A 21,091-nucleotide genomic window follows, 5' to 3' on the forward strand; every position below is an offset into this window, starting at 1 on the left:
GAAGGCCCAGGTGGAGTGCTGGTTTGTGCCACTTGGCTGACTGTGGCACATTGGATTCATCGCTGTACCCGACGGGGCGCCAGTTTGTCCAAATGAAGTTAGGGTGATAATCCACGGTGAAAATCCATCTAAGATGATAAATACGGATGTTCTTTGTCTACTCTCAAACCCCAGGCAAGTTAAAGATGCAGCAGCCGACAGAGGAGAAAGAAGGATGCCAGCGTCCTCGGCATCCTGTGGAAAGCTGGTGTGATCACCTTCCGGGGGCAATCCTCAGTGGGGCCGTGATCATTTTTCTTCCCTCCTCTGTTGCCCTAGAACCGAAGCCAACCCTCCACATTCAGGCTGCCCAGGAACTGCACTCCAGACAGCCGGCTGTCTCCAGCAGAACGACCAGGGGCATGTTCTCCAGGCTTCTAGAGTTCGGAGGGGCCCCATGGCTCTGGCTACCGGAGGGAAGCCTACCCTGGCTCCAAGCATCCCGAGAGAGGTAGATGATTTATGACAGGCATGGAAAGCATTTGTCCGTTTCTTTTCTCTTTGGCAGTCATGTTTATTACACAAGTAAGCCTTTGTCAAATCCAACCCAAACTCGTTGTTCAAAAAAAAAAAAAAAATCCAGACAAACAACAATTAAAGTTAAAACCACCCATAATCCCATGATTTAGAGGTATTTTGTTTTTAATGTTTATTTTTGAGAGAGAGAGAGAGAGAGAGAGTGTGTGTGTGTGTGTGTGTGAGCAGGGGAGGAACAGAGAGAGAGGGAGACACAGAATCTGAAGCAGGCTCCAGGCTCTGAGCTGTCAGCACAGAGCCCGACGCAGGGCTCAAACTCACGAACCTTGAGATCATGACCTGAGCCGAAGTCAGACACTCAACCGACTGAGCCACCCAGGTGCCCCTTAGAGGTAAGTATTACTAACACATGGGACAGATCCTTGCATTTTTTCCTGTGGTGTATACACACACATGCATTTCTTTTCCAGGAATTAGGTCGTTCTATATATACTATTTTACAACTTGTTTTTTTTCACTTAAAAGTTTTCTCTTTTCCACAGTAATAAATATATAGACACAATCAATGTCAGTCGTTTTGTATTTCCTTCTTTTTTTTTTTTTTTTTTTTGAGAGAGAGGGTGCAAGTGAGCAAGGGGCAGAGAGAGAGAGAGAGAGAGAGAGAGAGAGAGAAGCAGGACTCACCTGGGGCTCGTGTTCACCTAAAGTGGGTCTCGTGCTCACCCAATGCAGGACTTGAACTCACGGACCACCCACGCACCCAGCTTTGTGTTTCCTATAGCCTCTTATTGTTAACTATTTTCCCTGTTACCAATTAGCTTCCTATTGTTAGACACGGTGTCCAGTTTTTCACTGTAATGGGCAGCACTGCCCTGAAAAATCCCGATGGCTCCGCCAACGTATCTATTTCCTTTGGAGAAATTCTCGGACGCAGAATCCATAAGGACGTACGTTTCTAGGACTTTCATGTGCACTGCCAAATTGCCCTCCTGAAAGGTCGTCCTATCTCCAATTCCCCCAGCAGTGGAGAGTCCGCTTCTGTCTCCCCGCTGAAGTCTGCAGGTGGAGAGCCACAGGCTCGGAACTCTCTCCAGCTGCTGGGTCCTGCGGCCGGACCCCTGAGGATCCTCAGAAACAAGTTCTTCCTCTCCCACTGGGCAACCCCAAGCGCCCGACAGAGAGTGTGTGGCCAGGAGGGGACAGGGTCCTGGTGCCACCTGGCCCGGCCACTCACAGACACCACCCCTCTCTCCTCCACGGACGCGCCCAGATGCCTTTTCTCGAGGCGGGCTGCCCACACCTTGTGACGGGACAGCGAGCTTTTGAGCTATCATCAACCTTATTTCCCTCTACAGCTCCTACGGAGTTAACAGATGTACGCACGTCTGAGGCAGTCATGCGGCAAGAGACTTTGGGGCCAATCCTTCCCGTTTTGACAGTGTGTAATCGAGGTGAAGCCATAAATTTTATAAACAAGAATAAACGACCCTTAGCAACATATGTCTGCTCGACCCTTCCAAGGTGATCGTAAATAAAGGCACCTGCTGGCTGGAGGAAGGATGTGGGCGCTGCAGATGGCCGGCGATGAGGGCCGAAGGATCTGTGCCTTGGGAGCATCTGGTGGGGGACAGGTCACCCAGCCACCCCCAGGTGCTGAGTCAGCTGGACGCCTTTCCACCATTTATTCGACCACTTCTCCGGGCCATCTTTGCCTCTATGCCTCCCAGGCCGATGCCTGCTTCTCACCCTTTCCCAGAGAGGTAGCTTGTAGCAGGTGTGGTTGGGGCCCCTCCCCCAGGGTTTATGATACCCTCTTCTCCTCCCCTCCCCTACTTAGCTGTCAATCACTGCCCCAAGGTGGCCCCTGAAAACTGGGGTTCTTGTCCTGGCTCTGCTGCTGCCCACAGGGAGGCCTCGGGTGGCATGAGTCACCGTGGAGAGGTTCAAGAACGTGCTGGAGGTAGACAGACCCAAGTTCAAATCCGAGTTTGGCCTCTTCTTGCTGCGTGACACTGGCCAAAGTGCTGTCTCCCTGTGCCCAGGTTTCTGTGTCTGCATCTGAAACAAAGATACAAATATGTACCTGTGTGGGGGGTGGCGTGGGGGGGGGGGCATGTGCTAAGCGCACACGGAAGCTGCTCTGGTATCGCTCAATAGAGCAGCCCTCCTGTTGCTCGAGAAGAGCTCTGTAAATGTCAGCTGTTTGTGATGATACCATTATAACCATCATCATTGCCGCAGCAGGTGCTGTGTGACTCTGAGCAGGCGACTTCACCTCTCTGAGCCTCAGTTTCCTTAGACCTGTGAAATGGGGAGAATGTGTACACGCCTCACGGGGTTCCGAGAAATGAGACACGTCCATGCAGTCGAGCATTGAGGGAACGGTAGCCATGGTGCTGAGAGGCTGTAGAGCCCCGATGTAGAGCCCGGCTCCACCTCCTGGAGCCATATGACCTTGGGAAAGCCCTTTCTCCTCTCCACGCCTCAGTTTTTCCGCCTGTAATTTGGACATGACGGTAATGTTAACAGTACCACGTGCAGGGGCTGTTGAAAGAATTAAACGAAAGGTTGCCTGTAAAGTGCTTAGGAGGCCTGGACACAATCAGTACTCAATTTGCGGTCGTTATTGATATTGACCTACTAATACTTACGCGTGTCTCGACCTCAGTTTCTTCATCTGTGAAATGGGAGCAATGATCTCTCTGATCCCTTTCGGCTCTCATTGCTCTGTGACTGAGTACCTCTCCCTTTCAGTCGGGCATGGTGTCCCTGGAGCCATGGCCCTTGGTCTGACTGGGACTAGCACCCCCTGGAGCACACCTGTGTCCCTCCAGCCTCAGCAAGTCCAAACCACCCGGAGGCGCTGCTCGGTGGTGTTCTGCGCTTCACCCAGGCCTGAGCTACTTGAAAGTGCTTAGAAAAGGAGAAGACGCAATTCAACAGTAAGCTACTTTTTTTTTTTTTTTTTTTTTGGATATAGCCGCTGCTGTGTGCTGAGCCCGTTGACTTATTCCCCGAACCCTCGGAAATTGAATCATCCCCAGTCATAAAAGGTGAAGACTGAGGGGCCGCCGCCTGGGTGGCTCAGTCGGTTAGGTGTCTGACTTCGGCTCGGGTCACCATCTTGTGGTTCATGAGTTCAAGCCCCGCATCAGTCTCTGCTGCCAGCGCTAAGCCTGCTTCGGGCCCTCTGTTCCCCTTGCTCTGTGCCCCTCCCCCGCTTGTGCACGCCCTCTCTCTCTCTCAAAAATAAACATTAAAAAAAAAAAAAGGTGGGGCGCCTGGGTGGCGCAGTCGGTTAAGTGTCCGACTTCACCCAGGTCATGATCTCGCGGTCCGTGAGTTCGAGCCCCGCGTCGGGCTCTGGGCTGATGGCTCAGAGCCTGGAGCCTGTTTCTGATTCTGTGTCTCCCTCTCTCTCTGCCCCTCCCCCGTTCATGCTCTGTCTCTCTCTGTCCCAAAAATAAATAAACGTTGAAAAAAAAAAAAAAAGGTGAAGTCAGTTACGCGTTTGACTCTTGATTTTGGCTCAGGTCGTGATCTCCCGGCGTGCGGGTTCGAGCCCCGTGTCGGGCTCTGTACTGACAGCACGGCGCCTGCTTGGAATTCTCTCTCTCTGCCCCTCCCCATCTCTGTCTCCGTCTCTCAAAATAAATAAATAAACTTCAAAAAGGTGAAGACTGAGGCTCAGCGAGGTTAGTGAGCAATTCACTCAAGGTGGCTCAACCAGGAAGCGGCACAGCTGGAGCCTGAATTCGAATCTAACCATAACGACAAACCGTAAGAACAGCTGGCTTGCTGCGGGGCGTGCCGAGCCCTTTTACACGCTGCCTCATTAAGCTCTCCCGGTGGCCCCTACCTATGGGGCAGACATTGTTGTCCTTCCCATTTCACAGACGAAGAAGCAAGGCTGAGAAGGATGGAGTGGCCCGCCCAGAGGCAAGAAGCTAGAAAGTTCCAGAGCTGGTCTTGAGCCCATGCCAAGCTGCGCTCACTGCCCTCCGCGGCGTTTCAAGCATCAGAAGCCGTCGGGCAGCCCAGTGCTGCTTCTTGCGCTTCAAGGCTGGAGCTCTGCGGACTCCAGGCGAGGCTTTGCAGTAGGCAGCCTGAGACTCCGGTTGGCTCCTGAAAAGGGGGGCTATGCTGGTCATTCTAGGGGATTCTTGCCCGGGACTTCCACGGTGTATGTGCGTGGTGAACACGTGCGTGTGTCTCTAGGAAGAGTGTGCACGGTCCCTCCTTCACAAGTGTCTGATTCTGTGGAGTGGGAGAGGAACGTGAGGGACATCCTCAGGCCTCAGGCGTCCCCGACCTGTCACCCCTGCCTTTGCTCCGGCTCAAGCACTGTCTTCACGGGGGACTCCCAGAGAAGGAAACTGCGCCCCCATCAGGACTGCAAAGGTAAGTCCTTGATAGAACGACTGGGCCAGCCTGGGTCCAGTATTGCCCGGAAGACTCCTGGGCCTGGGCGAAGGGAGGGAGGGACGGGCCACAAATCCGTCCAGGCACTGATTTATGTAGCATTCACGCGGAATTTATTATACAAGGAATTTTATTCAATTAAACTTGAAGTACGTCTGGATTCTTAAAGGTTCAGTAGTGATAACTGGGACAGAGCGATCATAAAACTGGATGGGCTGTCGGAGGAAGGTGTCGGGAGGAGGCGAGGGTGACATTGCAGCTGACGGGGGATTCGGAACCGGGACGTTTGTCATTGGGATGTGTTACAAGTTCGGGCGGAGAAAATTACTCGGTGAAAAATGCACATTAACAATAGCCAGGAGAGATCAGTTAAGGGAAACTGGGTTGAGAAATGAGACGGCAGAATCTATTAGCGTCTGACATTGTTCTCAGCGGCCCAGGTCGTGATTAAAACGACTGTCAAGTGGCGGTGGAGGGAGAGACACAAGGCCCCCTGTCCTGAGCCCACACCTGGCTGCAGACTCCCTGAGACAAGATGCTTCCCCTGAGCCTCGGTGTCTTCCCCTGCAGAGTGCCTGTTTCAGGGCTACTGTGAGGTTTGAACAAGAGGGTCCGTGGTACCCCTGGACCGGGCCCGGCACACAGTCAACCCCCCAGCTCCTCTCTGGCAGGAGTATTAAATGTGCCCCGGGCCCCGGGTCTGGCCCAGGGGTAGGCAGGTGAGGTACTTCAATGGGTGCCAATGTATGGAAGTGCCCCAAACCCCAGGAATCAAGGGAGGTAAAAGTTTCATGTGATATTTTAAAAGATTAAAAGGATGCAAAAGATCTATGATCGAGGAACCATCACCATTTTTTAAGTAATCTCTGTGTCCAGCGCAGGGCTGGAACTCACGACCCGAGATCAAGAGTCGCCTGCTCCACTGACCGAGCCAGGCAGGCGCCCCAAGACATCACAGTTTTAAGTAAAAGCGGCCTGCTGTTTCTTTCCCGACCCCTGCACAACTGCGTGGAGCGGGGGCGACGGCTTGTGAGCGCCGACAGCAGCGTGCAAAACAGATCAGGCAACGCGGGCTTCCTACTTAGTCGTGTGTCTGAAGGGTGGAGCTTTTCATGAACTTTCCCCCTGGGTTTGAGACACAGGAGGATATTTTGCCGGGAGCACGCAGGGGTGTGCATTTCTCCTTTTGCTTCTGGCTCCAGTGTGGCTTTGTGAGGCCCTGCAGGACAGCAAACGTTTCAAACTGATCAGTCCTCTGGGTCCCCAGAGCAGGCTCGCTCTGTTTTTCTCAGGTTGGCAACACGGGAGGCAGCCCCCGAGATGCCAAGTCTGCCCTGCGCCTGGGCCGTTTCTCGGGGAACGCGTGCCGGCCAAAGACAGGAGGCGGAGGCAGGGCCTGGGAACCGGGGGTTAACTCCAGGCGCGCAACAGCCTCTCCCGGCAAGGGCTGGCAGGGACGGGATTTGGCAAGAGGCAAGCTGCTTTGTTTCAAAGCATCATTTTATGCCGTATTTCCTCAAAGGGCTTCTCCTGTCCTTTTCCAGGGTGTCTGACCATGGCTGGGAGCATTTTGGTACATGTGTCCTACCCCTTCCAGGAAGACTGTGAGGAGGGGGCAGAAGCGGGGGAACGAGTGGTTCACCGCAAGCTCTTGGGGCCAGCTCCTCCCTGGCCCGGCCCGAGTGCTTGCAGGGCAGTTAGCCATGTTAGCCTCTCCTGACATGCTGGTGCTTTCAGCGTTTCCAGCTCTGTGCACAGACGCTCAGCACCCGCTGGGGAGCAGACCCGGTGCTAACCACTGGGCGGGCGGAGCGGGGCAGGCCTCGGACACGGCCTCTTCCGGGAGGGATTTCACCTTCGCCCACGCTCACCGGCACCTCAGCCACCTCCCCGCCCAGGCTTAAGAGGGTTGCTGCAGCCTGCCGGAGGCCAAGGATCCAGCGGGATGAAATGTACCCGTTCCTGCAAAATGCGCAGTAGAGTCGTAAGAAATGAGAGCAAAATTATACGTGTGACCGATCATTTTAACGTTCGCTGACTTGCTGGCTAGGAGGACAGCAGAGTGACCAGCCTGCCTGAAACGAGCCGGTGCCCGACGTGAAGCAGGGGCTCCGCAAGTGAATGATTGCTGAGCCGAGTTCACCAGGCATCTTGGCCCTGACAGTTAGCGAGAGCCTGCCCTTCCGGAGTCATTTCCCGCAATTAGCAGCGCGCGATCTTCACGTTCTCAGGGCCGCCTCCTCGCCCTGCATAAATATCCCTTTCCCAAGGACACAGCTGGCACTGGCAGTGTCGTCTCGCAGTGGGAGGGGGTGGCGGTGACAAGAGAGATAAAATACAGCCATGGCATGGATCTCAGAGGCATAAACCGGCAGAGAAAGAAGTCCTTCTCCAAGTCGTGCCGTTCCTTGGTCCCTCGTCCCTGGACCCTGGTCCCTCATCCCTGAGTCCGAAGCAAGTCGTGAGGCCTCACCTGTCAGTGTGCAGCTGCCCTGCCCCCACACGTAGGTGGGGATGGTGGCTCGGAGGTGACCGAACTTCCAAATCCCGCCTGCCTTCCCCTTTATAAACGTGACATTTACAGCTCCTCTGGCCCAGCTAAATCCCAATTACATTTCCCAGGGTCTCTGGTATCGTTCCAAATCTTTATGCCACCTGAGCCGGCAGGGGAAGGGCTCTCTCACCACATGTGCGCGCGCGCGCGCGCACACACACACACACACACACCCACACACACGGCTTAAGCTTTTCCCACTTTTAATTTTTTTCTATGTGGCTTTTCACTGCTGGGATCACTTTGCCTTATTTTCCCCCATACTGAATTCATTCATTACCACCTCCTCTAAGACCCAGGAGAGCCTAGCGGGGAGGACAGGGGTCTCCTCCAGCCCCCCTGGGTGAGATCTTCAAGAATCAGGACAGGAAGGACAAACTCTTCACCTCGGAGGGCTCTACAGATCTCCCCCTTTGCATTATTTCCAGGTGCCTCAGGCTCGGTCCGACGGGTCATTTTTCTTGTATATTTTTTCCTGATTCCCCTCTTTCATGGCTGCGTATCTGGCTAATGTGAAGAGATAGTCGCTGAGTCTGGAGGGACAGAGAGAATGATCTGAAATGAGAGATCAATGCTAACTGGGTCCTTCCCATATTAGCCTTCAAGGAGGAAATATAAATCACACACCCCAGGAGCATCGGGCGGGACAGCGGGTGCTCGGCCAACTTGGGCTTTGATGGATGACACTCCAGGCCAGCTTCTGTGACTCTGGCGCCGGGGCTGGGGCAGTTCCTGCCAGATGAGGCCGCTAACCCCACCGGACCTCAGAGGGCTGGTGGCTTTGGGCCACTCCCTAGACTGGTTTGTGTACCTTCCGTGACCAGGACTGAGACACCCAGCCTGCCCTTAAGGAGCCTGCAGTGAGTTCACGAAGCCGCCCACCTTTCAACCGTCCCCCGCTTTTCCTTGTTTTCATGCCGAGCGCTGCCCACCACCCTCTTCCACCTCTCCAGGCCCCAATCTTACCCTCTGTGGCCAGCTCCATGCCAGGTCCTGCTGGAACCTTCCCTGACCACGCCCCCACTGAGATCAAGCCCCCCTCCTTCTGATGCCTGGCCGTCTCTCTGGGGGCAGGGTTTGGGGGCAGTGGAAGAGATTCTGCTCTGGGTGTCTCCCATTCCTGGAAGGTAGTGATATGCTTGTTTCCAGTCTGCCTAGTGCTATCCTCCTTGCTGAGGAAATGAACTGGCTCGGCCCACACAACACTACGGGAGGACAAGGCTCCCCAAAGGTCACTGCTGTGCCGATGAATGGAACCTTCCTCTCTCCCTTCAGGCCCAGCCACCTCCCAGGAAGAAAGGAGCTGATCAGGTCACACCCCAGGGGGAGGAGTGACCTCAGTGAGGGGCGAGACCCCGGCTGTGAGGTCGCTTTCTGGAAATCCAGGACAGCTCCCAGGGGCCCCCTGGTTCTCAGTCTGCCCCTGGGCCCTGACCTTGCCCACACTGGAACTGCATGAGCAAGGCTGGAACGGAACCCAGACGAGACCTCCTGGGGCCAGCCTGGCTCACTGGTTCCTGTGTCGGGGCCCTGGGCCCTGACGGCCCCGAGCTGGCTTTGCCCGGCTGTCTCTTCTCAGTTCATACAGCCCTGGAGTCTTGTGGGGAGGGGCTGACAGTGGGTCTGACCCCTGCCTGAGCTCCCTGGTCACTCAACCCAAAAGCGGGCCCCTTCCTACTGCACTGTCCCTTTGTTCTTATGTTGCGTGCTCCTGGTTTTCACAACAGCCTCTCCCGATGACACCTTCGCCTCACCAGGGACAGGGACGGTACCTGCCTCATTCTCAGCTGCATCCCTGTGCCCGACGCAGCGCCTGGCATGTCGCCGACCCTCAGTGGATATGAACATGTGGGCCCCCTTCTCTTATCGTTGCTTCCCACAACGTGCCTAGTTTTACTGAGTGGGACTCTCCAAATTCCATCAGAGTACCTGTTTAAAAACTTGGCCACGTTAGCATCCGTCTCACCCATCTGGACAAGAGGCACCACCCTGGAAGAGGAGAAAACGCCACGTCGCATACATTACGGGATCGACACTCTGGGGGACCCAGGGCTGCGTCCCACACCGGCACCTCAGAGCCTACAGCGGCTTGACCTGGTGCCCTTGCCGGCCTGGGCGCAGACATCCCTCTGGACTGCTGTCTGCTGAGCACTGGTGACAGGGCGGGCCCTTGCCGGGCCCTTGACACAGGTCACCTCCGCCACATAACCCTTGCTGAGAGATGCTCTCCCCGAAACCAAGGCTCTGGCTTTGTGTCCCCTGCCCAAGGGGTTTCATCATCCCACATGCACGTCCCCACCACCCTGCCTGGTGCATCCTCTGCTGGACGAGGCCCCCTGCCGGGCCTTTGCGTCTCTCCGATTGTTTTGGTACCGTGGGCATTGCCGACACGGATGGTTTTCTACAAACGATGAATTTTTTCTTTTGAAACTGAAGCTCTGTTATGCGGGGCCCCTTTGGGAACCACTTGGGCCCACGAGCCTCTCATGAGGGATGGGACCTTTGTGATGTGGTGTGGACAGAGCTCGGGTTTGGAAGCAGACCGACCCGGGGTCGAATCTGGACTCTGCCGTGGACCGCTCAGGTGATCACCCTGGCCACGAGGTCGCCTCTCTGAGCTCGTTTCCCGACTCCTGTACACGGGGGGCTGCCACCACCCCTCTGCCAAGGTTATCCTGAGGCATCAATGAGGTGACGATGAGCAAATGCCCAGCACGGCCCTGCCCATTCTATCAAAGTAGGGCTTCACTTCCATTTGTCTGGGAAGCTGGGTGAGCTGGCGTTACGAGTGGTGTAAATGGAGGTTTTGCAGGAAACTCTTCTGAAGTTTCTCTGAAAGGCTGTCAGTAGCTTTTAGGGGTCCTTCCTCTTCCTGACTCGGAGGTGTTTGGGCAGTGGGTGGCTGGTCTGTTGAGAGCTTCCACCTGCCCCCCCCCCAGCCCCGCACCAGCCCTGTGGGTCCCTCTGGGCCCTTCTGTACCCAGCAGCCAGCAGGGTCCCTTCATGTCACCATGTGGCCTAAAGCCCACCAACGGTTTCCTATTGCTCTCGGGATAGGGGTAGACCTCTCTGTGCCTCCGAGGCCCTGCCCGGTCTCTGGCCTCGTTGTGCCCCACACCCTCTCCCTCTGGACCCAGACGCTCGGGTCTCCTTTGTGTCCGTTCAGTGCGGGCTGCCACCTCTGCCCTTGCTGTCCCCTCCCACTGGACGCTGTTCCTCCCCGCCCCCCAATCCTTCAACCCCTGGCTCACGCAGTGTGACTGGGAGACACCCTCCCTGTGTCCACTCCACGTCCCTCACAGCCCTGACCACGGTGCGGGGCTCTCCACTCATTTCTGCCCGGCTCCAACTACCCCACTTACGTTAACTCCCAGGGATGAGGAGCCGGGGCACAGAGCAGGGAGGCCTCTCCCCGAATATCCTTTTGACTTTCATAGCATGTGAGTGTCAGAATTATAAATAACCAGCTAACCCCATCAGGGACTCCTCCTACCCCGTTCACCTATAACCTCTTGTTTCTCCGTAAGCTCTGAGCGTGATGTGGTTACATCATCTGTCATTTGTCCGCTCGCGGGTCACTGTCTCCCCTCGGCTATGCAGGGCTCTGAGGACAGAGACCCGGGCTGGCTGGCGTCCACCTGGAACGGTGAAGGTGGCAGGTGAAGGTCTGCCGATGGGTGGCTGGATGGCACGGAGCCGACCCTCCTAGGCTTGCCTGCTGCTCTGGCCAGGCCCCGCCCTCTCCCTTGGCCCCCTTACCGTCTTTCTGCTCGGCGGCACACGGCCCGACAGAAGTGCAGCGCGGAGCTGCTCTTGCCTCCCGACTGAAAGGAGAGAGCGGGCGCTGGCTGGAGCGGGGGTGGGGAGGGGGGGGAAGGGGGGGGGGTGCCCACTGCAGACAGGGAGCCCCCTGGACAGATGGACCGACAGATACATAGGACCCTGCCCCCGCCCCCAGCCAGCAGTGTTCTGCTTCCGGGGCCCTGCAGAGGGGCGCGTCCACTGGGAAGCCCCCTCCAAAGTGGGCAGGGCTGGAGAGGGACCGGGGAGGGTCCGGAGGGGACTTGGGAGGCCGGCGGCCAGCTTCTGTCAGGCAAAAATTAAAGAGGCGGCTTACTCCGCACCTGTGTGTTTCTGTGAACACACTTGGCCTGCGGCCACCCCCAGGTTGACACCGCCTGGCACCTACCGGCAGGATAAACGCCGTGAGAGGGGGGAGCTGGCTGGAGTATCTGTCGATCCACTGCTCCAGCTCCAGGATGGGCCCCGCCTCGAATGCAGCACATCCTGAGGAGCCGAGAAGCAGGAGGACACGGCCATGGGGCCCGTCGCCGCCCAGACCAAGGAAACCGCCCCCACGTCCCTTCCACCCCGGGGGGCTCTGCAAACCACTTCCGCCGGCTCGGGAGGGCCTTCCTTCTCGGGGTCTACGGGCCAGGCTGACGGGGGTGCCAGGGGACGCCCCAGACAGGGTCCCACCTCTGAGCACGCGCGGCAGGTTGGGAGAGAAGATTACTTAAGTGAGCCTCCCTGGCCGAGGAGCGTGGGGTCGCCAGGGCAGAGCCGACGTCCTGCAGCGAGCACTGGATCTGGGGAAGCAACGGGGGGCAACAGTGAAGACCCATTCCTGGCGGGCCGGACGGGGCTCACGTGGTTCCACGTGCAGGGGTGCCCTGTGACACCAGGAGGCGAGCAGGGGCTGCCCTGCTGGGGACTGGCCGGATCTTTAATCAGCTGGCATCTAAAGGCGAATCAGCAAACTCCGTCTGAACCTTCGGCATGTCTGCCTTGGACACCAGCTCTGTTGAGCGGGGGCCCTGGGTCCCTTGGGGGTGCGAGTCACACAGACGATGAGTGTCAGGTGCCCAGTGACAGTCAAGAGGTAGCTTCTCACCCCACTCTCGTCTCCGTCAGGCCTGGGCCCCGGGAAGTCTTTCCCTTTCCTCTCCACTGACGGCTGTGGTTGTCTGACCTGTGACAGCTGGGCCGAGACACCAAACGTGACAGTGCTTTAAAACTAAGCCATAAAGGACAAGTATCTATGAGAACATGGTCGACCCCTGCGTGACAAACGACCCACGGGCGCCCGTGCCAGTGAGCCCCACGAATGCCGCCTCCTTTGTGGCCGGCTAGAGTCTGCTCAAGCTGGGTGGGGCGCCGTGAGGTGGGTGGTGGTCTGTGACCTCTGCTGAGATGGCGACTGTGACAGCGTGCCGGGAGCAGGGCGCAGCGGGAGGCAGCAGAGGCCGCCCACCCAGCAGTGAGCTGGGACCCTCCTTGGGCCGCCGACCGGCAGAACCTGGGTGGGGACCTTGGCCGCCTGGCATCTCGCGGGCTTCGAGCGGGAGGCGGGGTAACGGTAGTGCCCCCCTGGACGGCCAGCTGCAGCACTCACCCCAGCACTGGAGGGGGCGGGAGCCAGCTTGGGAATCAGATCCCAACTCCGCTGATTCCCCGCCCCGGCGCCTTGGGCAGGCGGCCCTTTCCTTTAGGAGTTTGTTTTGCCCCAATAACGTGCCCGTTAACCTGCAGGTCACAGGCTTCTGAGGAGAGCGGTGCACGGGCCCAGCGAGCGGGGACCTGGCGGGGCTCCCAGGTGAGAAGGTCACAGTCTGCACCCTCGGGGTGCCCAGGCCAGTGGGGAGACAGACGGATCAGACCGTGTGACACTCTTTGTGGCACCTGCCGTTAGAGGCGGGGCCTCCACAACGGGGGTTGGGGAAAGCTGGAGGAGGCGCCTAACCGGGCTGGAGGCCGGGCGGCCACACAAGGCCCTGGGGGACGTGACGTTGGAGCTGGGACCCAAAGGACAGGGGCCTAAAGCATAGGTGGACTCATCACGTCACTGCCCCCGCCCCCCCACCCCTGCCTCAGCCTTTTCCCTCTGGAAACCCTGCAGAGATGAGCACAGCATGCGGAAATGACGCCTGCTGAGGTGAGAGCTTCTTCACCGGGAGGCTGAAAACCACGCTGGCGGTGCACAGGAGGGCCTCATTCACAGAAAGTTCTGGCACTTAAGGCCCTCCCATCCTTCTGTGGCCCCCTCACTGCCCTCCGCCTGCTCCCAGGAGGCTAAGCGGGCCCCAGCCTGGCCTGGAGGACTGAAGCAGGCTGAGTGCCCAGGAAGCAGCTTCTACAGTCTCAGGTCAATGTGTAGACTGAAACCTTGGACACGTCCTATGCATCCGAGGGGATGTCCCTGTCTCCACTGTTAAAGTCCTGTCTGTGGGTCACAGTCTCCATGCTTCCTAAGGAGAACACTAATACTAAAGGCCATAAGGTCCCCTGGCCTAGGGCTTCCTGAAGCTGGTCTTCCCAGGTTTCTCAGCCTCGGGGCTGCTGACATTCAGGCAAGGGGCATTCTCTGTGGCAGGGGAGGCCCTGGGCATTGTAGGAGGACATTTAGCATGTGCGTCCCTGGCCTCTACCAACTAGATGTCAGGAGCCGCCCCTCCCCCCCCCCCCGGCGCCCACCTGTAACCACCAAGAGTAATACCAGACATTGCCGTGCGTCCCCTGAAGGGCAGAAGCACGCTGGGTCAAGTCCACTGCACTTTACGTTTCCCCCCCCTTGGTGCTGTTCTTCACCACTCGCCTGGGAGGGAGGATGATCTCTGTGTCCCCGTTTTGCAGGTGAAGAAACAAGAGGATCCCAGAGAAACAGTGAGTAGCCCCAGGTGACCCAGAGAGGAAGTGACGGTCAGATGGCAAATCCAGTTATGGCCATCAGGCCACAGGGATACAAATCCCAACTTGGGATGAGACACTGCTACTCACTTTCTGCAGCTCTTCAGCAAACGGGTGGCCTTTTTCTGCGACTAATTCCAAAGCAAACCTGTGAGGAAAAAGAAAAGAATCTGCGTCTCACATCATGTCTGTGGGCCCTAATTCAGCTCTGACACCACAGGGTTATTTTTCTTGCTGACAGTGAGAACATCATAACCTTTCATTTGGTTAGGGGTGTTTGTTGCTCAAAATGCCTTTTCTTATACTCATTACTCATCCAGTCAACACTTCCTTTCTCAGTGCCTACTCTGGCCAGGTCCAGGCAATTCAGCATGAGTACAAGGGACACAGGCTCTGTTCGGCAGGAGGCCGAGGCGTGAATCGGGTATCACACGACTGAACGTGAAGTTGCAAACTGAGGTCAGCTCTCTGGAGGAAAGGGCCAGGGTCCTGGAAACCTTGGCCTTGGCTGGAGTTCAGGGAGGGCTTCCTGGAGGAAGCAGTGCTGGAAGTGGGACTTTGAAGGCTGAGTAGGAGTTCCTGGTAAGGCAGGTGGGACGGGGAAAGCCAAGCGCCCCAGACGCAGGTCAGGACCCCAGCTCCAGCCTCCCTCCAAACTCTGCCACTCTCTTTACCAGTCAGGGGCCTGGCAGGGAAGAGTCGGCAGTACATTCACAGGGTTCCTGGAGGAAAGGCTGGCCAGGGGACTATTAACAGGGTGTGAGAATAGTTATGGAATGACAGTGGGTGGCAAAAATTAGCACAAGCAGGGGCCTGAAGGGGCGAGGGAGGGTCAAAGGTGCTCCAGACCCGGGAGAGCTGGATTCTTGGTGGGGCCACCGCCAGGAGCCATGCAGCTGACTGGGCGAGAGTCACTGGGGCATGGGGGCAAAAGTGTTCCCACTCCTCTCTCTACCAATGTCCCATCTCCTGCTGGTGCCTTCCATTGGCTGGACCCACCCGGAAGACAGAGGAGGGGACTGGGGTGAAGCGTCACCACGCAACAGAGGTTGCCTTCTGGGCACAACCAGTGTATCATCTTAGCCTGCCTTATAGTCAAACTAAACAGACAAACATGTTAATTTGTCATCTAGCGTGGGTCTCCCGCTTTGGACTGCAAGGAACAACTCTGTGGGCCGGACACAGTCTGCCCTCCGCAAAGCGACATCCTCCGGCCTGGCACCAGGCAGGTGCCCGGGAATATCCTCAGGGAAGACATCCCCACGATGCAGCCAGTTGTAGACCCTCCTCGGTGCTGTTCCTTCAGGCTCCCGCCACCTGGAGGGTGCCCCTCTACTGTCTGCTCCCCCAGCACCCCCAAGACTGTGGGCTCCACGAGGCACGTGGGCCGAGGCTCTCTGCCTGGCACATGGAGAGGCTTGCTCTCCGACAATCCACAATCGAGGCGTCCCCAGTCTCCTGCCCCCCGCCCCGGACTGAAGGATGATGGCTTGCTGATTTGCTAATCCTAAACAGCTGATGCCAGAACTCCCCGTCCTTCCCCCCTGCCCATTTCACCTCGTGTCTGCCTCTTCCACCTCCTCCCCCCACCCCCCGCCTTCCCACAGACACCAAGGGGTCTGCGTTCTCTGCTCCGCTGGCAGACCACCTGCACCTGCCATTATCCATCCTGAACACCTCACCTAGTCGGGCCCACCACTGGGAGGTGGGAGCCGCACACCCGTACTCGCCTGAAGAGTGGGGGAACCAGGGAAGGAGGGGCATGGCAGCTCCACATGGCGTGGGACAGATGCCAGCCAGGAGCAGGCAGGGCCGGAAGGGAAAGGCGCCTGCAGCCCCCGGCAGCCTCGTGGAGGCCTCGTGCCAGGCCGAGGCAGGTTCACCAAGGGTTGGCCGCCCCCCGGGGCCAGCCAGCGCTCTCGAGAGCTTCCCGTGAACTACGTTACTGGTGCCGATTCAAACCCCGCCTCAAGGCCAACCCCGCCTGCCTTACCCAATGGCTGAGCTTAATTCATCTGTAGTTCCCACGGCTTCAAACACTTGGTCATCTTTAGGTCTCCTTTCTCCAGTGAAGGTGCTAGAAAACCCTATGAAAAAATGTTTAGCCACCCAAATTAAGATTTTTTATTTTTCCTGACATGCTCTTTTTTTAAAAAAACTTTCCACCTGAAGGATAACATATACACAGAAAAGTGCTCAAATCCTAAGTATATAAGTTGATCAATTGCTCCTACCTGAATATACCTCTGTGATCAGGACCCAGATCAACAAATAGAGAATGATCAGCACCCCTGAAGCCCCCAGGTACCCCTTTTCATTGTTACTCCTAAGGGTAACTTCTTTCCTGACACGCTTTTATTTTATTCCTAAAAATCATGTACTAATCATTCTGCTAAAGAAATAAGACATATAAAGGGGCACCTGGGTGGCTCGGTCGGTTAAGCATCCGACTCTTGATTTCAGTTCAGGGCATGATGTCATGGTTTGTGAGACGGAGCCCCATGTTGGGCTCCATGCTGTCTGTGTGCCGCCTCCTTGGGATTCTTTCTCTCCCTCTCTCTCTGCCCCTACCCACTTGCGTGGGAGGGCTCTCTCTCTCTCTCTGTCAATAAATAAACATTGTTTAAAAAAAGAAATAAGACAGGGGCGCCTGGGTGGCGCAGTCAGTTAAGCGTCCGACTTCAGCCAGGTCACGATCTCGCGGTCCGTGAGTTCGAGCCCCGCGTCGGGCTCTGTGCTGACAGCTCAGAGCCTGGAGCCTGTTTCCGATTCTGTGTCTCCCTCTCTCTCTGCCCCTCCCCCGTTCATGCTCTGTCTCTCTCTGTCCCAAAAATAAATAAACGTTGAAAAAAAATTAAAAAAAAAAAAAGAAAGAAGACATATAGGTACATATTATAATTATATTTCACATAAAATCGAAGTCCTCTGTGGATCTCTGCCTAGGTCACGATTTCCCACCATGTTCCCTTAGCCACGGAGATAGAACAAATCTGCTCCCGACAGCCAGGAGCCAGCCTGGCGCTCACAGGCAGGCTGTGGTGTTCCGATGGGACTCAAACACCTCTGTGGAACACTGTCTGGTGGCCCACTCTGACTGTGACACAGCAATCCCCAAACAAGACCCCCCATAATCATGTCTGAGCACAGAACACTGTCCAACCTGTAAAAATGACCAAACATCCCCATTCTCTGGCTAATGCGAGGGACTGCTGCTTCTTTATCAATGACAGCTTTGGCCTCTCTTTGTCACACCCACCTTCTAGATAAAAAATGATTGAGGGGCGCCTGGGTGGCTCAGTCGGTTAAGCGGCCGACTTCGGCTCAGGTCATGATCTCGCAGTCCATGAGTTCGAGCCCTGCGTCGGGCTCTGTGCTGACAGCTCAGAGCCTGGAGCCTGTTACAGATTCTGTGTCTCCTTCTCTCTGACCCTCCCCCGTTCATGCTCTGTCTCTCTCTGTCTCAAAAATAAATAAACGTTAAAAAAATTAAAAAAAAAAATGATTGAGATACCCAACTAGAGAATTAGCCCTGCTTCCTGACAGCATCCAATCCAGAGCAACACCCCACTTCCTGGAATTTGTTCCAGATCACCTGGCATAAGCCCAGTCCTATAATGGGTCCTTTCCAGTATCTTCTCACTGAGCCCACAGTGTGCCATGTAATGAGCTAAGTGACCCAATTTGACTAGACTGTCCCTGGGGGTCTCGGCCGGAGGGCATGCCTGTGCACGTTCTCTTTCCCTTTATTTACTGTGGTAGTAGACATATAACATAAAACTTAGCATTCGAATCATTTCTAAGAGTATGGTTCAGTGGCATTAAGTATATCATATGCATATCTTTTATACTTTTACGACCTAAGTACATACTCCCCAAAATATATGCAAACTAGTGACCTTCACAGTTTTTAAAAAAAATTTTTTTTGCTGTTTATTTATTTTTGAGACAGAGAGAGACCTAGCATGAACAGAGGAGGGATAGAGAGAGAGAGAGACCCAGAATCCGAAGCAGGCTCCAGGCTCTGAGCTGTCGGCACAGAGCCCGACGCAGGGCTCAAACTCACAATCTGTGAGATCATGACCTGAGCCGAAGTTGGACGCTCAACCGACTGAGCCACCCAGGCGCCCCACCTGCACAGTTTTTTTAAGTTTATTTGTTTACTTTGAGAGAAACAGAGACAGTGCGAGTGGGGGAGGGGCTGGGGGAGGGGCAGAGAGAGGGGGAGAGAGAATCCCAAGCAGGCTCCCACTGCCAGCACACAGCCCAATGCAGGGCTTGATCCCACAAAGCCATGAGATCATGACCTGAGTCGAAACCAAGAGTGGGATGCTTAACCGACTGAGCCACCCAGGCGCCCCAACCTGCAATTTTTTTAATTAAAATATTTAAGTAGGGGCACCTGGGTGGCTCAGTCGGTTAAGTGTCCAACTTCAGCTCAGGGCATGATCTCACGGCTTGTGAGTTCGAGCCCCGTGTGGGGCTCTGTGCCTACCGCTCAGAGCCTGGAGCCTGCTTCAGATTCTGTGTGTGTGTGTGTGTGTGTGTGTGTGTGTGTGTGTGTGTGTGTCTGCCCCTCCCCACTCATGCTCTGTCTCTCTCAAAAATAAACATTAAAAAAATAAATAAATAAAATACTTAAGAAATCTCTACACCCGACAAAGGGCTCGAACTCAGGACCCCAAGATCAAGAGTCGCATGCACTTCTGAGCCGGCCAGGCGCCCCTGCAGTTGTAAACTTTAGAAAATATGTCACATTGATATAGTCTACATCTCACTTTTTTCTGTACAACATTATTTTCAGGTATTGTTTACATAAAGTAATATATGCTCATTACAAAAAGTCCTAGAATAGAATAAAAGTATGCGCCATAAACAATGAAAGCCCTTCTGTTCATTCCCCTCTCCTAAACTCAATCTCTCTCCCAGGTAGTACTTCAAGATGTAACCTTTCAGCATATTCTATGCATATCTGAACACATATACGTATATACGCATAACACACACTTTTATCCAAGTAGATTTCAATTATTTGGATTGCTCTGCAATTTGCTTTTATCACTTCATATATCTTAGGCATCTTTCATTTCATATCACATTTGATGATATTTATTGAGACCTGTTACATTATTTTTAATGTTTATTTTTGAGGGGGTGGGGGAAGATACAGAATCTGAAGCAGGCTCCAGGCTCTGAGTTGTCAGCACAGAGCTGACATGGGGCTCGAACTCATGAACTGTGAGATCACCGTAGCCGAAGTCGGATGCCGAACCAACCGAGCCACCCAGGTGCCCCTGTTACATAATTTTTAACGTATGCAAACAATTTGGAAGAACTTTCAAATGGAGTTTTTTGCATGTTTCATCTGCCGCCTACCTTTGTCTCCTGTTTTGGTGTATATCTTGGGGATCTTGGGTGTCTTCAAGGAAGGCTGTGGCCTAATGAGACACAGACATCAAGAAGTGGAGAGTGGGCATGACACCTCCTTCAGTGGGTCACATCTTGCCCAGTGACCTCAGAGGCAGGACTTTCCCCTCCTCTGTTTGGATCTCGTGTTGGCATCATTTTCCTCCCTTCTTCCCAATTCAGTCCGTTGTGGGCAAGCTCTGTGTCCTGCCCACATCCATTATCTGCAGAGTAGCTCATGTAGTGCACTGCTCAATGCACATGCTCAATAAATATTCACTGAAAGAGTTTATTGATCACGTTCCATAGTCTCTGCACTGTGCTAAGTGGATTACTGGCATTATCTCCTGGAATTACCCCATAGGCACTACCGGTGACTTTCCTTTTACTGTTGAGGAAATTGGAGCTCACAAGATGAGACTCCAGGTCCCTCAGGAAGGAAGACACAGGGCTGGGATTCATGCCCAAGACTACCTTACTCCAGACCCCAGTTACCTTTTACCCGACAGAAACCGTTACTTTGACCCACCCAAACTCTTATCCTCTACTCTACCCAGTCAGGGCTGCTTGGAGAAAGTAATCTGGGCCATTTCCCTTCTATGAAGCTTCACGTGTACTCAGGAATGAAGACCTGGCAAAACAGAGTTCTAATTCTGGCATTTTCAAATAGCAACATAACACCTTTAATGCAGGCTTTGACACGAACATGTGGCATCACGAGGTGATCCAAACGTTCAATTACTGGATCTAGGAGAGTATATCGATCCATGATAAATTCATGGGACCACGCGGGTTCGGAGGTCTGGGAAGGGGAGCAAGTTTCAAGGTCGGTGAGGACGGCCACCTTCAGATCGTGTTGGTGTATCTCTGTGTCTTAGGAAATAGGTCAAAATCTGAATTGAGGCCCACCCGACGGTGAGGCGGGGCAAGATGGCCCTCGTGGCGGGCCAGGGACGTGCCCTGCCCTGACGCACGACAGCCGGGCTTCGTTCGGACTTGTGCAAAGAAATCTTGGGTCTCTGGCTGCCACGGTGCTCACGTGGCCAAGGTGACGTCAGGACTAAGACGTGTCACCTGGCAGTTGCTGCGGCGACCTCACTGCGGTGTGACGTCACCATGGCGACGACACCACAATTCACGGCAGGTGTCCGAGTTACCCTCCCCAGCCAGGCACTCACCCGTCCCCGTCTTCCACGCCCTGGGGGCCGCGGCTCTGGAAACGGGGACACAGCAGCCTGCCGGCGCCGAGGCCCCCGCGCAGGCCAAGGCGGGATCCCAGTCCCCACACAGCCATGCGCCAGGCAGCTCGTCAGGGGCTGACCCCGCCAGGCTGCCGTCCAGGTCGCGGGCGACTCCACCTACCTCCGTCCGCCTCACCGTTCAGCCCCCATTTTCCATTGGCTCTTGGCTCTCGACCCAGGGCGGGACACTCCCAGGGGCTTGCTTCCCATTGGTTCGCGGAGGGGGCTGCCGGCCAGCTTGGTTGCGACACCTATTGGCCAATGTTCA

The 21,091-nt window shown here is 55.4% G+C and overlaps 1 protein-coding gene across 2 annotated transcripts; it reads right to left on the minus strand.

Moving 5' to 3' along the window:
• Positions 1–7,678: 7,678 nt before the first annotated feature.
• On the minus strand, positions 7,679–20,967 carry MMAB (metabolism of cobalamin associated B). 2 transcript variants are annotated; one of them, XM_043557857.1, is made up of 9 exons: positions 20,761–20,959; positions 19,553–19,614; positions 16,173–16,266; positions 14,270–14,327; positions 12,009–12,081; positions 11,682–11,779; positions 11,252–11,316; positions 9,422–9,481; positions 7,679–8,025 (listed from the first exon to the last, which is right to left on the minus strand). In XM_043557857.1, exons 1-9 carry the CDS (start codon positions 20,874–20,876, stop codon positions 7,926–7,928), a joined length of 726 nt encoding a protein of 241 aa, XP_043413792.1. In that variant the 5' UTR covers positions 20,877–20,959; the 3' UTR covers positions 7,679–7,925. The 2 variants fall into 2 exon arrangements, with proteins under 2 accessions (XP_043413792.1, XP_043413793.1); XM_043557858.1 differs by having other exon boundaries at positions 7,962–8,025; positions 11,972–12,081; positions 20,761–20,967.
• Between the last annotated feature and the right edge of the window lie 124 nt (positions 20,968–21,091).

Source organism: Prionailurus bengalensis, chromosome D3 (assembly GCF_016509475.1).
Source record: "Prionailurus bengalensis isolate Pbe53 chromosome D3, Fcat_Pben_1.1_paternal_pri, whole genome shotgun sequence".
In the NCBI taxonomy this organism is placed as follows: domain Eukaryota; kingdom Metazoa; phylum Chordata; class Mammalia; order Carnivora; family Felidae; genus Prionailurus; species Prionailurus bengalensis.